Source organism: Lissotriton vulgaris, chromosome 5 (assembly GCF_964263255.1).
Source record: "Lissotriton vulgaris chromosome 5, aLisVul1.2, whole genome shotgun sequence".
Taxonomy (NCBI): domain Eukaryota; kingdom Metazoa; phylum Chordata; class Amphibia; order Caudata; family Salamandridae; genus Lissotriton; species Lissotriton vulgaris.
Window position 1 is genome coordinate 1,396,347,283 of NC_141693.1, and position 15,131 is coordinate 1,396,362,413.

Consider the following 15,131-nt stretch of genomic DNA (forward strand, 5'->3'; position numbering starts at 1 on the left):
GTCCCTTCATACATTCAATGCTTGGTGAAACCTTATGTGCCACCAGAAAGCTGGGAGCTTCTAACATTTCACTGTTCACAATGCCCAGGTTTTGTCCTGCTCGCATGAAGCGGTGCTCGTTTTTTTCCCTACCTGGGCCGGAAACTTTGTAATTCTCTCCTGGTTGCTCTTAGGAACTGTCACTCCCTGCTTACCTTTCATAAAAACCTTAAGACATTGCTCTTTAGCAGTCATGTCTGATTTTCTGCTATATGGGGTTGTTAGCTGCGGCTCTGCTTGCTGCCGGTCCAGTGCCGCTAGACCCTTGTTGGGTAGCCGCACAGAAGTAAAGGCCTAACAACTGCAAAATTGGCACTTCAGTAATTCCCCACTAGATTATTCAGCTCAAACTATCAACCAATGCTTGCTCAAAGAAAAGAAGAAAAAAAAGATTTTTGGGTTGGCAATGATCTAGGGCTAGATGTAGGGAAATCTTATTTACCGATTCATAAATACCGAATTTTACCGATTCGGTATTCATGAATCGGTAAATAAGATGTAGGTAAAAATTCGGTAATTTTTACCGAATCGGTAGGATTAGTTATTTACCGATTCGGTAATTACCGAATCGTTATTGCCCATTGATTCCTATGGGCCTTGAAGCCCATAGGAATCAATGGGCATGGGCAATACCGATTCGGTATTTACTGAATCGGTAAATACCGAATCCTGCAAGGGTGCAGGGGGTGTCACTTTGACACCCTCTAGCACCCCAAGTACAGGCTTGTGTGCCATGTGGCACACAGACATGCCCTAAGGGCATGTCTGTGTGTCACATGGCACAGGTGTACATGCACAGATGTGCATGTACACCTGAATTCGGTATTTTACCACTCAATTGCATTGGGTGGTAAAATACCGAATTCTGAAGGCCTGTAGCACTGTTAACAGTGCTACCTACATAGCAAGTTACAGATTCTGTATTTTTACCGATCGGTAATTTTACCGAATCTGTAAAATTTACAGAATCGGTAAAATTACTGAATCTGTAAGTTTTTCTAACCACTACATACCAATGTCCAAATACCGGTCGGAAACGGCCGAAAAATCTGTATTTTCGGCCGTTTCCGACCGGTATTTGGACACCTACATCTGGCCCTAAGTCTTTGGGCGCATTTGATCCACATCAGAGATCCGAGCCTAATTATCTGCTGTTAAGTAAAATTTAGAAGTCAATTTGACAGGCCTTTATCCAACTCAAAGACAGAAAAGAGGTTGCAAAGAAACAATTGGACACAGTTCATTTACCCTGCATGACTGGACTCTAACCTCATCAATAAACAACATGCAAACACTCTCACGCAACCAAAAGGTGACCCTTGGAGGGCTTTAGTAAACACTTGAATAAATAAATGGGTATTAGAGAAGACCGCTTAATATATTCATAAGCTACTTTTCTACTGACGCAGTTACGTCAGTCCTTACATTCTCTATCCATGTGCATTAATCCTTCCAATTTTCCCTGGCTTGTTTGTTGAGTGATAGATTCATATGAACTTTTAATACTCCATCAATAGTCCATAACGAATAGTTTCTTACCTGTCGGTGTAGTTTTGCAGCTTGAAGATCTTTCTGGATTCACTATGCGGAGCATTATTCCGCGTTCTGGTGGTTGGGTCCGGAATCGTAGTGTTTTTTTTTTTTTTTTCGTAGCCCAGGTGAGTCCCACCTTTTGGTGTCCTTCCAGTGACGTTGGCATGCTTCCTGCGGAAGCTCCCACCCTTGGGCGCCATCTTCGGATTCTTTTTTTCCCGTTTCTGTTCTGTTTCCAAATAGTATAGCAATGTTTCAATATTTTGTTTCACCGCTTTTTCCTTCAAAGGTCTGTTAAAGTCTTTTCCCCGTTTTTACCACCTCTTTCTCCAGTCTCATCTTTCTGGCGGAGGTGGGTGGGTGGGTTCGCAGGTGAATCCAGATAGATCTTCAAGCTGCAAAACTACACAGACAGGCAAGAAACTATTTGTTTTGCAGCGTGAATCTTTCTGGATTCACTATGCTGTGCATAGACTTTGTAGCGGTTTGTGATCATTGTGGCGGCTGGGTGGAAGATGAGCTTTGGGTTTTGAAAATGTGTTGAAGCACTTTCTGTCCTACTTGTGCTTCTTTGTTCATTTGTATGTCCACACAGTAGTGTTTTGTGAACGAGTGCACGGAAGCCCATGTTGCCGCCAGGCATATGTCCTGAATGGGAGTGTTAGCCAGGAAGGCTATTGTTGCTCCCTTTTTCCTGGTCGAATGGGCCCGCAGGCCCTCCTCTAGTTCTTGCCCAGCTTGCTTGTGGCAGAATTGTATTGCTTGCGCAATCCATCGTGCAATTGTCCCCATGGTAACTGCTTTTCCCATGAAACTGTTTGCGAATGACCCAAAAAATTGTTTTGTTTTTCTGTGATTATTAGTTCTCTATGAAGTACATGACTGCACGTCTGGCCTCAAGAGTGTGCAGTGCCCTTTCTGCGTTTGTCGTTGGTTTCTGGAAGAAACTAGGTATTTGAATAGTTTGTTTGATGTGGAACTTGGACACCACCTTTGGCATAAAGTGTGGGTCTGTTCTCATCACCACCCTATTGTTGTGAATTTGTATGTAGGGTTCTTGTAGCGTTAACGCCTGTAGCTCGCTCACCCTGCGTAGCGAGGTGATTGCCACTAGGAAAGCTGTTTTCAAGGTAAGCATTTCTAGGGAGGCCTTATGGATCGGTTCAAAGGGCGCTTTCATGAGTTCCGTCAGTACTAGGTTGAGGTTCCACGCAGGTGCTAGTAACCTCTTTGGCGGTGCGATCCTCTTTGCACCTTCCAAGAATCTTTTTACAATCTTTGGGTCTATTTTTAGTGGGATGGCCCATCTCCATATTTCCTGCGGTAGTTCTGACAGCGGGGCTGATTGTGTCCCTCCCTGCTTGTTTATGTAGAATATTGCTGTTGTGTTGTCTGTCTGGATCAACACTGTTTGGTTGTACAGCTTCGTCTGGAATGCCTTTATTGCAAGGAAAACTGTCTTTAGTTCCAGGTAATTGATGTGTTTGACCGCATCCGTTGGTGTCCACAGACCCCTCACCCTGAGTTTTTTCATGTGTGCTCCCCATCCCTTCTGGGATGAGTCTGTGGTGATGGTCACAGTTGGTGATGTTAGAGGCTTCCCTTTTGTTAGGTTTCCTTTGTTCCACCATCATATCTCCTCGTGCACTGCGTGCGTTACAACCAGCAGATCCTCCCAACCTGTAGCTTGTGAACATTGGTCCTGTAGCCACTCCTGGAGTGGTCTCATGTGGAGTCGTACATTTGGCACTATGTGTATGCATGAGGCCATCATGCCCATCACCTTGCTCACCATCCTCACTGTCCGAGCACGCCCCTTCTGGTAGAGGTGTGCCTCCTTCAACAGTGCCTGCGTTCTCTTCTCGCTGGGGAACACCTTCTCCTGTACGGTGTTGATCTGTGCACCTAGGAACATTTTTACTTGTTATGGGTTCATTGAGGATTTTCCCCAGTGGGTGGAGAAACCCAGGGCCATCAGCGTGTCCGTCACTCGCTGTGAGTGCCGTTTGCATGTCTTGTATGACCTTGCCTTTATTAGCCAGTCATCCAAGTAAGGGTATACGTGGACCTCTTCCCTCCTTAAGTGTGCTGCGACTGCTGCAAGGCACTTTGTGAATACCTGTGGTGCTGATTTCAGTCCCAATTCCAGTGCCGTGAATTGATAGTGATAGTTGATCTCTGTTGGTATTGCCAGTGTTGTTTTTGCTGGCCTTGTTGCGTCTGGGTGTCGCCCTGGTGGGTCTGGTGGAAAGTCTGGTGCAAAGTCCCCGGCTGGTTTCCCCCTCTCCCGTTTGGTCTCCGTGACGTGGTTCCTCTCATTTCCCCTGAACTGCAAGGCCCCCATGGATCTTGCGGTGTCGTTGTCCTTTTTAAACTGGGTGAGCTTAACGCCCACTGATGCTCCGAACAGTGTCTCACCGTTGAACGGGGTGTTCAGGATGTTGTGTTGCATCTCTGGTTTAAAACCCGATATTCTGAGCCAGGCTTGTCTCCTTTCCGTGATGCCCAGCATCATAAGTCTGCTGGCTGTGTCTGCACCGTCCAGTGCTGTTTTTAGGCATGAGTTCGCCACGTTCTTCCCCTCCTCTACCAGGTGCGTAGCTCTTTGCTGGTATTCTTGTGTGAGGCGTTTGATTAACTGGACCAGTTCGTCCAGGATCTGGTATTGGTGCCTGTTCAGCAGGGCGTTGGAATTGGCCTTTCATCACTGAGTTGCAGCATTCCTCTCAATCTTTCTCCCTGTTAGGTCTATCCTTCTGCTCTCCTTGCCTGGAGGTGGTCCTGACGTTTTCGGACGTTGGCCCTTTTCCTTGCAGCAGCCGCAATGATGGAGTCTGCAGTGACCGTTCCCTGGATGTAGGGTGGGTCCTTGGGGGAGTGCTTGTACTTCTTCTCTGTCCTGGGTGTGACGGGTTTACAAGTCGCAGGTTCTTTGAAGGCCTCTCTACCTTGTCCTTTGATGCTTTCGAGCATTGGCAGGTACTAGCTCCTAGTTTGTATTGGGAGCAGTGTCTCCACAAGGAAATCCGCCTTAGGCTGTTCCTCTGCTAGTTTTACTCTGAACGCTGATGCTGCGTTCTTGATGACTTCATTGTAAAGTCCAATGTCGTCAGGCGGCGAGGGCCTCGCGGGATATGTGTCCACTCCCTCTCGGCTTCGAGGTCCTGCCACTCTAGGTCCTGTGTGTCAGAGTATGTCGAGCCCTGGAAGGTCCTCTGGTCGTCATCTTTCTCCTTTCTCGTAGTAGGGAGTGTCATCTTCCTGATATTGCAGATCTTCCTGGCTTTCCGGCACTGCCTCGACCTCAAACTCATCATCTTCCTCGACGAACTCGACCACCGGTGGCTTTGGCTTCGACGGAATTGTATACTCTCATCCTTTCGTCAAAGTCTTTCTTTCGCTGCAAGATGTTATCCATCTCTGCCTCGAGTCTTCTCTTTCTTTCCATCTCGGCCGCCTGTTCGGCGCCGATTGGTTGTGCCGGTCTCGGTCTGGCTTGATGACGTCGAGAGGTTTTCGGCGTCGAGACAGGTCCTTCGTCGATGTCGAAGAGGTCTTTGGCGTCGAGCGTTCCTTTTAGTGGACGGTTTTCCGATGACCATGGCTGGTCGACGCCCTTGGGCGCCTGCGAGTCCTTCTCTGAGGACTCGCTGGCCCTGGGAATTGCCGGGACGCCGGAGTTCGGTTTTCGGTTGGGGCGTCGAGTCTCCTACCTTTTCTGGAGACTTCGTATTATCGGTCTCTACGACCGTGTAGCTGTCGTCTTCTTCGGTGACGTAATCCTCCTCGTCGGTCAAGAGTCCCAGGTCTCGAAGGGACGGTGGCTGGCCCTTGCCCTGCATGGCGAAGTTAGCTCTCCTTTGCCTCTCTCTCACACGAAGGGTCTTCGGCGTAAAGGCGGAGCAGGTGTTGCAGTCCCTGCTTTCGTGGTCGACCGGCATGCAGAGGTTGCAGACTGGATGTTGGTCTTTCTGCGCGTACTTGTGGTGGCAGTTCCGTCAGAATTTGAATGGTGTGTTGTCCATCTTGTGCGTTCAGTGGGCCCCCTGATTGCGCACTCTCGTCCGGACGTCTAAGTTCTTCGAAGATACTCTTCCTTTGTCGTCCCCTTCGCTGATGTTGTCTCACTTAGTCTTCTCTTCTCTTTCCAAAACTTGCCTTTTGGCTTCTCTTTTCTCCAAATCTCTGAAGCCCTCTTGGGAACGATCCAGACCCAAAGGCGGAAAAAAGAATCTGAAGATGGCGCCCAAGGGTGGGAGCTTCCGCAGGAAGCATGCCGACGTCACCGGAAGGACACCAAAAGGTGGGACGTCGACGCCCACCGGGCTACGGAAAAAAAAAAAAAACTAAGAAAAGACTACGATTCCAGACCCAACCACCAGATAATGCACAGCATAGTGAATCCAGAAAGATTCACGCTGCAAAACCCCTTGACTGCCACCCACACAATAACTTTTTGGGGGGCTATTTGTCGGATCTTTATAGCAGTCTGGAATTAGTCATTCCCATAACCATACTACTGCTCTATAGCATAGTATTTGTCGAAGCACGGTGCAAGAACACGCAACTCAGTTCGAGTTACCCTGCTGTCTCACACTCATATTTCACATTTAATTACTTGTCTCCTGATTTGCCGGTTTAATATCTTGAGCTTTACAGAATTGAGCGTTCAGCCACTTTTAAATTTGTGCAACACTTTTAATACTGTGTGGCCAATACTCTGGTACTCAAAGCTTTCACGTCTACTACAACGTCTACTCTGCAATGTTTCAATATCATTCTCAGCACCCATAACATGAAGCTCTGTTCCTGTGACTCAAGTCCCCTTCCTGCAGGACATATCAGAGTGGGGTAAATTAAAACTCAATCCTTCAATGTTTGATTTAAGTCTCATCTTCGTGCCAGTGATGGTTAGTCAAAGGTGAGAAGCGAAATAAATTAATAGTATTGGCTAACACCTGCTTTTTCACACTCGTCAGCAGATCAAACAAACTCTAGAATTACATAAAGCAGAAAATGACCTTATAACAGAGGACAGCAAGCAATAAAACACAATGATTAGGAGTAGCTACAAACAAAAAAGCATTACATTCCTATAAGCAATTCAAGGTTGCATCAGACTCACATTTCTATGTAAGACTTTCTTCACCATAAAACAAAAAAAAGTGAAATTTAAGACATTTTTCTCCGCTCAATTGAAGATTTTCACTGACCTGAATTTTCAGCACACCTATAAGTTGAGCTGTAGCGTGCGAGACTGTAAACTTCCACTCAGATCGCCAGCGGCCATTCCTAAAGACAAAACAAGACTTTTGATGTAACCAAATGAGACTAGCAAGGAATACAGTGACAAAACAGCAAAACGTAGGAGCTTAAGACGTGTTGATGCAGCCAACGAAAAAGACGAAACAAAAAAAAAAAAACAATCACATTCCAAGGACAAAGATCTTACCAAAAGTTCTTGGGTTGAAACTGGTGGCTCTCTATACATGCTATAATGGTCTGCTGCCCATCTATGGTTTTACCATAAACCTAAATAATGAAAAAAGGAGATTCAAATTTAAGTGAATGAGGAACATGCAAACTATAAAATAGATTTTTTTCTTTCTAACACTTTATTTAGGCATGGTGGACATCGTAAAAAAAAATAAGACCAAAGAAATTAAGATGCAGTTAGCAGGGGCGAGAATAGACAAAAAGGGAATTTCAATTATAAGGAGGGAAAATATCAGCGTAATATACAGTTGAGTAATTGGAGGTCTTCACATTATAAAAATCAATAGTAATTAAAACGTCTAAGAATGTAGTAAAGGGTGAGAATACATCACTACTAGGTAAGTTAATCCCAAGACTGCTACAGCTTTCGTTTCTGTAGCTTAAGAAGAATCAGACATTCTGTGTAATATATCGCCTATTTCCTGCTACGCAAGAAACATGCAGTGCCATTCTCCATTATCCCCAACTGGTTCTTACTGTATGTTAAAGGGTTTCTATGTCTTCTGAAATGGTGCATTTTGTCCGCTAAGATAGCATTCCATTTTTCTATGGAGTAGTTGCGTCAAATATTAGCCTACCAATCTGGGTGGAGTATTTTTCTCCCGGCACTGGGCCAGGCTCAACCTACCTACTAAAAGAAAGTGTGTGACTGGTTTTCCCATATAGGAATACTTGGTTTTAGTTTCGATCCTCTCTTGGGAAGCCCAACAATAGGAGTAGGTAGGATCTAGTGCCACATCGACCCCTGCAATATCTTTGATAAGAAGCAACAAACACACCCAGCAATTGGAGCCACAGGGCAAATAACACATCAGGTTTCAGGAGGACCATTATTACTGCCTCTATCAAGGAGTTCATAGCCATACATACATAAAAAGCAATCAGAACCTGAGACTCTATTCCAAGGTAGGTCCGGCATCAGGGAATTTTATTTGGGTGGGATACTGCAGGCCCAATTTGTTGCTTCTTGTGGAAGTCTACAAGCCCTAGATTACATCATATCTACTTGCAAATAGTCATCATGGTACAACAAATCGATTCTGTGTGTATATAGAGCATGTGGAGCGTTGTTTGAAAGTAAGAGCAATGTCTGGGCCCAAGTGTAAATCCTCAAATTCCAGCAGGACAGGATTCAAAACAAACATTTCCAGGCCTAATTATCCACTTGTCTACCATCCCTCTCCTGTTCACCTTATCTCACAGCTGACCTTGGGCCCCAGCCCCATATCAGCCACCATCCAGCTCCATTTCTAATATTTCCGGTAGAAAAACATTAATAAAATCACCTTCAAACTTAAAACATTGAATATAGCAGTAAATATAATTAGCACTCACTTTAAAATATGTTCCACAGTTGCCCTAATTACCTGATTGCTAGTTAAATAAAAACAGAAAGGCCATGACAGGGCCAGCTTTAGCGCTAGAGAGAAATTTTTTCTTGGTGCCCCACCAGTGACCTTTCTTCGCATATACCATTGCTACCACCCTCCAACGAATATAGCATGTTAAAACAAATGTGAATACATCACATGCTATTACAACGCAGTCATTACAACAAGCGCATTGTTAGTACGCAATACCTTTACATCGCAAGTCATTACGACGACTTGCTGTAGGGGGCACGCTGGACTTAGGAATAGTATAATTTATTATTCCTACTCCAGTTTGCGCAACAGCAGGGAAGGTGTTGGATTGTATATCCAATACCTTTGCGCCCCCTACAGCACGTTGTTGAAATGACTTGCGATATAGAGGTATAGTAACGACTATGTGGTATTAGCACTGCGCTGTGGAAACGGCATTGTAAACGCTGCTTCCCCCAATCCAACAGTGCCCTTCATCTCTCCGTAGCCCCTCCCCTCATGACTTCCTCCTCAGACTCCCTCACTACCACCCTCCAACCATGCCCTTCATCTCTCTGTAGCCCTTTTCTCATATGCATTTCATTTGTTGTATAGCTCTACTCGTATCAGTGTAGGGTGTCACAGTACTTTATATAATGCACACATTATACAGAGACAGTGAATCATACAAGTATGTAAATCAGTCTATAGGGAATGTCACATAGCCAATGAGGATTGCAAGGTGTAGGAATCGCATGTCATCCATAATGGTGGGCAGTATATTGTAAGTGGGTTTGGGCCGGGGAAATAAACTCAGGATTTAAAGCATACCCCAGTAGTTGGGGGTTGGCTTTACTAATAAAAAATATATGTAGACTTGACTCTTTTTAGCAAAATTAAAATAATGAGAGATTGGGTAAGTTCTAACTATATAGCAACACAGAACAAAGCGAAGTTCTAATTATACCATTCATGTTGGTTTGCAGCTCTTTGATGACAGTTCATGGGTCAATGTCCTTTGTTAAGAGTATAACATCTGAACTGCAAGTAACACAAGAATCTCTGTGACCAAGGCAATAACCCACTGAGCTATCCACATATACTACAGTCTATCACTTTTCAAAACTACTAACAAAGGATTGTTATCCAGCAGGATAATTAATCACCAGTCACCTGGACATTTTTATTGTTATCTTGCATCCCTGATAAGAATGATTTAATGAAGCACAGGGCCTGTGCAGATTTAAAAAATAAGAACAAATACTAACATTTCCTTACCTACTTGGATTGTCAAACTTTGTGATAAGCAGCTGCAGGGTTCAGGAAATGTGAATCAGACTAAACAAACTTCTTTTCTTCAGTGTTGAAATAGAAAGGGAAATATCCACACAGCAGGACTCTATGCCAAATAAAGAATGTGTCCCCTTCACTATGTCCCTGTTGTTCCTGCGCCACAACCCACTTTTCTAAAAGGAGTTGGGTGATTGGGGGTGGCTGTGAGAAAGAGCCCAGGTCCAATCACTCACCTCCCAGAATAGGAAGAAAATCCACTTTCAATACGTTTTAAATGATACTGTCCATTTTCTTTTGGCCTTCATGTCCTCACTGCGAGGGCCAAGGCTCATGCTTGGGTGGGTCATGCTCATGTTTGGGTGGCCATGGCCCACCTGGCACTCCCGCTAGAACCGGGCCAGTTCCAAGGTATAACCTGGATGGCCATTTTAATTTCTAAAGGAGAAATTGGTACTTCTAGTTATTGTATGGCCCGGGTCAAATACGGGAGGGCTATAAAGCCACAATAAGCATCTTGTACATTTGAATCTATAGTCTGGCCTGGTATGAAGTAGTATAAAATCCTGAGAATGCAGTCAGCATATCTTGTATATGGTTTAGAACTGTACCTTTGTCAATCTGTATTTTCTGTATATGATTATGTGCTTCAAAAGCCTTTCACTTAAATGCTAAGATATGATCTGCCCTCCTCATTTTTTGTATTACTTTTGACTTGTAGAGGCATTTTAGGTTGTTCCACTGATTAGGAGCTGTCCCAATTCCCCATGGGTGTTGCATGAGGCTCAATACATTCTGAATTGACAGTCCATCTTGTGCTGCTGTTCTAAGGAGAGGATTTGATATTCTAATTCTTGTTTTCAGCTCTTAGCATTTATGTAACATGGATGTATGCAAGATTAACTGCCCTCTTAAAATGGCGCTTGCCACATCTAAGACGGTTTCGAGCGGCAATTCACATGCATAATTCTATGAGAAGTGTTGATGGATACAGTCAGTTATTGTGTTTAGGAGAGATGTCTCTGAAGTGCACTTCATTTAGGGATCATGTTCTCACTGTAGGGTTCATTAGTGTCGGACACCCAGAGCCACGTACCAAAGCAGAATGGTCTGATAATATGTAGACCCCTATGTTTTGACCAGGGGATGTTCAAAGACTCTAGTAGGCCGAGAGCCTCAATGCCATAAATCAGTGCTAATGGGGTGCCATGTTTTGAAACCGATCTATTTTGGTTTTCATTGATAATAGCCCTAAAATCTCCTCCCATTATTAATGAGAAGAGAGGTAAAATCAGTTGCCAACTCAGTTGCTTGCAGGCTCAGTAGTTCTCGTGCAACGTCTCCCCAAGTATATCTTTTTGAGTCTATTGATGTGATTCACACAAAGCAGAGCCAAGTAATCAACGGAAGGCATCTTTTTGTTGAATCACTGCAAAGTCAAGTCAAGTCAAAGAATTTATATAGCGCACTACATACCCAGAGGGTCTCAAGGCGCTTAGGGAGGGGAGGAGGATTACTTGTCAAATATCCACGTTTTAAGTTGCTTTCTGAATGCTAGGTGGTTCTGGGTAAGGCGAAGGTAAGTGGGGAGTGAGTTCCATGTTTTAGCAGCCAGGTGTGAGAAGGATCTGCCTCCCATGGTGGTCTTGTTGATGCGAGGTACAGTGGCTTGGCTTGGCTGGAAGAACGTAGTTGGCGGGAGGGGGTGTAGAAGGACAGTCGTGAGTTGAGGCATTCTGGTCCGATGTCGTAGAGTGATTTGTGTGCGTGGGTTAGCAGTCGGAAAGTGATCCTCTTATTGACGGGTAGCCAGTGGAGGTCTTTCAGGTGGCCAGAGATGTGTTCGTTGCGCGGGATGTCTAATATGATCCTGGCTGAGGCGTTTTGGATTCGTTGGAGTTTCTTCTGTAGTTTAGCGGTAGTACCTGCGTAGAGGGTGTTTCCGTAGTCCAGTCGGCTCGTGACAAGAGCATGGGTGACTGTTTTTCTGGTTTCGGTGGGGATCCAGCGAAATGTTTTTTTGAGCATGCGGAGAATGTTGAAGCAGGATGAGGATACGGCGTTGACTTGTCTGTTCATTGAGAGTGAAGAATCCAGGATAACGCCTAGGTTCCGTGCGTGGTCTGTCGGGATGGGTGCTTTTCCAAGGGCTTCCGGCCACCAAGAGTCGTCCCATGCAGAGGGGGATGTACCTAAGATGAGGACTTCTGTTTTATCTGAGTTCAGTTTCAGACGGCTGTGTTTCATCCATTCGGCAACTTCTTTCATTCCTTCGTGTAGGTTAGTTTTGGCGGTGCTGGGGTCATTGGTGAGAGAAAGGATCAGTTGAGTGTCATCCGCGTAGGAGATGATGTTGAGGTTGTGTTGGCGGGCGATGGCCGCGAGGGGGCTCATGTATACGTTGAAGAGGGTGGGACTGAGTGAGGATCCTTGTGGTACGCCACAGATGACTTCAGTGGCCTCGGACTTGAATGGTGGAAGGCGGACTCTCTGGGTTCTTCCGGTGAGGAACGAGGTGATCCATTCAAGTGCTTTTCCTTGTATTCTGATGTTTCTGAGGCGTTGTAGAAGGGTGCTGTGGCAGACTGTGTCGAAGGCTGCAGAGAGGTCTAGGAGGATGAGGGAGACTGTGTCTCCATTGTCCAGTAGAGTTCGAATGTCGTCTGTTGCTGCGATGAGGGCTGCGATGAGGGCGGTCTCAGTGCTGTGTTTTGCTCGGAAGCCAGATCCCCACTTCCTTCAGAGCGTTCTCCGTCAGTATTGCTCACCAGCTGTTTAGTGTGTGTCAATTGTGAGGACCTACTTCCTCTACCTGGCCGCCCTTACCAGGAGGTCATGCAGCAGAAAGCCTTGACCACAGCTCAGCAAGCACACGTCTTGGTGGATCATCGTCATACCCATATGCCCCCAAATAGTCTATTCTAATGTTGGTTTCAATAGCTCTCTGTGTGGTGACAATAGGAGGGACAGTGCGGCTTCTATGAAAGCAAAACATGGTTCTGCATGCATTAGCCTCTTAACACTTGCTCGAACAAAACAGAAGGGGAGTTAATGAGGCTGCACGTAAGCCCAGTCAACACTTCAGTACAATCAGCCAGGGTAAACTACATTATGAAAAACTATCCTCACAAGTATCTAGTGTTTAACTAGACGAAAGTGAAAAAAAGCAGTTAATTCTGCTGGTTGAGCAAAATCAATATTGTGTTAAGGTAAAAGCTTAAAGCAAGTGAAATAATGTAATGGGTCATTTTATGAAAGGGGTTGAAAAGCACACCAAAGCATCCAGTATAACTGGAGCTTGGGATTCATTACATGCCTTCATTACAATGGTTAAAAAAAAAAAAATCTCACTGAGTCTATGTAAAAAACAATAGATAAGATCGGTGCATATACAACCCTGACAGAACGTCTGCTTGGGTTTGCAGAGCTATAACCTCTAAACTGTCCATCTTTCAGTGACCAGATCAGCGCAAAGTGTTGATTAGGTTACATTCAATAAATATCTCATAATACCAAGCCCTTCAGAAAAATGAGAAATAACCATTTAAGCTTTAATCAGATTCTTGAAGTAGAAAACAGAACATTGGGTACTGCTCATGTATAATTACTCCGCATTGGTCTATAATGTCCTCTACATAAAGCAGGATTTGAAGTCTGGATTGTCCTACCTTTTCCTTTTTTCTTTGTAGAAGAATTTGCTACATCCGCTTGCACACAACTTGCACATGTACTGCTAGATGACTTAGTCAACTTTAACCTTAACCAAATCCATGGGCGTTAATATGGGTTATAAAAAAATCTGCAAAGCTAAATCAGGTCTAAAAGTTTGCATGTTTAGATTGTGTAAATCCAATAGATTTCGAAAAAAGAATCACCATAAGGAATATGGGTAGAACAGTAAGCAAAGAGGAAAAAACAAATTCAATGGCTAGAAATCTCTACTTAATTTATGGAAATCGTCTATCAAATCAAGATTATAATTTATCTTGCAGCAACTGCTGATTTTGCACTGGATCCATCCACACAAAATGCATTCCAGATTATTACATGGCAGCTATTTGACACCAATTCAGAGTTAGCCAGATGTGTCCCACTACAATTATCAGGTAGTAGTTGGGAGCATCAGCCCACTGATCAGCACGATGCAATTAAAGTTACCTTTCTGGTCAAATCAATAGAAAACTTGATCCACCTAGGAGGATGTTCTTGCAAATAAAACCTGTAGCTGCGATAGACCTCTATGAGATATTGAAATATGTTGTGCTACAGACAAGCAACTAAACAGATCAACAATAAATATATTTTAACGCCTACATGTAAATCTTCAATTAATTCACAAACTTAACAGCTTCACCTATGTGTGGAGATCACTTTTTTAATGCATGGCTCAAGGCACATGTTCTTTCCTACTTTCCTTTTCGGGAAACCATGGACCTCAATTTAACTATAAAACTGGACTGATACTGTTGAGTGACCAGTGTCTAAACTAATTCTTAAGGCTACAATGTACAAAAACACTGGCAGAGAGGTAGTACAGATCTATAGAGAAAACTGAACCGTACTTTTAGGTTAGCAGATTTATCCCGCAATTCAATGGGCCACTACTTTGTTAATGGTCAAGCAGTATATTTTGAATATTACATATTTAATCAGAGCACTCTAACAAAGTTCACTCTCCAAAGCTTCCAGTGGAAGTGGAAGATGTGCCGTAAAGGTGCCGAAGATGGAAAACTATCTCGAGTTACAAGTCATGAAATCTTTACTTACAAGTATTCGACCTCAAAGTAAAATCATTAAATCCATCATAGATTTATTCTTTCCAGATTGAATGGAGAGCCTGTATTCTAATGTTATGCGCAGCCATCTCATACAGTGTCTTGTAGAGAACATGTCAAGTGTGATATTATTTAGGGTGGGTGACTACTCACCTCAAGGAATAATTACAACCTTTGTCAGTGTGAACCCTCAAAGTCACTAAATGAACTGGTGTTCAACTCCCCCTAGTAGCTGTGAAACAGAGGAGACAGGCTTAACTTAGGGCAAAGTGTTTATACAGTACCAAAACAGTAACAAAGTCAAAATGCAAAGCAAAAATAAGCCCATAATTATGACAAGATGAAAAAAAAATCCAACAAGGAGAACAGGAGCTATGAATTTTGGAATTTTTAAAAAGGGAAAGCACCAAGAAGCATAAAGTACCAGTGATAGTCAATGGCCGCAGGGGATGACCTAGGTGCAATTTGTGGCTGGCTGCGATGGAGCCGAGGAGTTACACCAATCAAGTACATTCGGGTCAAAGATCTTTCTTAACTTCTGACTTCGTCCCCAAGTGCCTCCCATAACGCTTGGGGGGTTTTAAAAGTTTACTCCTGTGGTGGATTGAGACTTAAAGGTACCTAGGAAGGTCAGGGTATCCGGCAGAGGCCAACA

At 44.2% G+C, this 15,131-nt stretch overlaps 1 protein-coding gene across 1 annotated transcript in view; it reads right to left on the reverse strand.

The window, feature by feature from the left end:
• Positions 1-15,131, reverse strand: part of CAPZA1 (capping actin protein of muscle Z-line subunit alpha 1) — a 228,595-nt gene that overhangs the window by 77,056 nt on the left and 136,408 nt on the right. Inside the window, exons 6-7 of the mRNA XM_086923344.1 lie at positions 7,025-7,104; positions 6,786-6,864 (exon numbers count right to left, since the gene is read on the reverse strand). Coding sequence (XP_086779470.1) covers positions 6,786-6,864; positions 7,025-7,104 — 159 coding nt within the window. The remainder of the gene's footprint in view (positions 1-6,785; positions 6,865-7,024; positions 7,105-15,131) is intronic.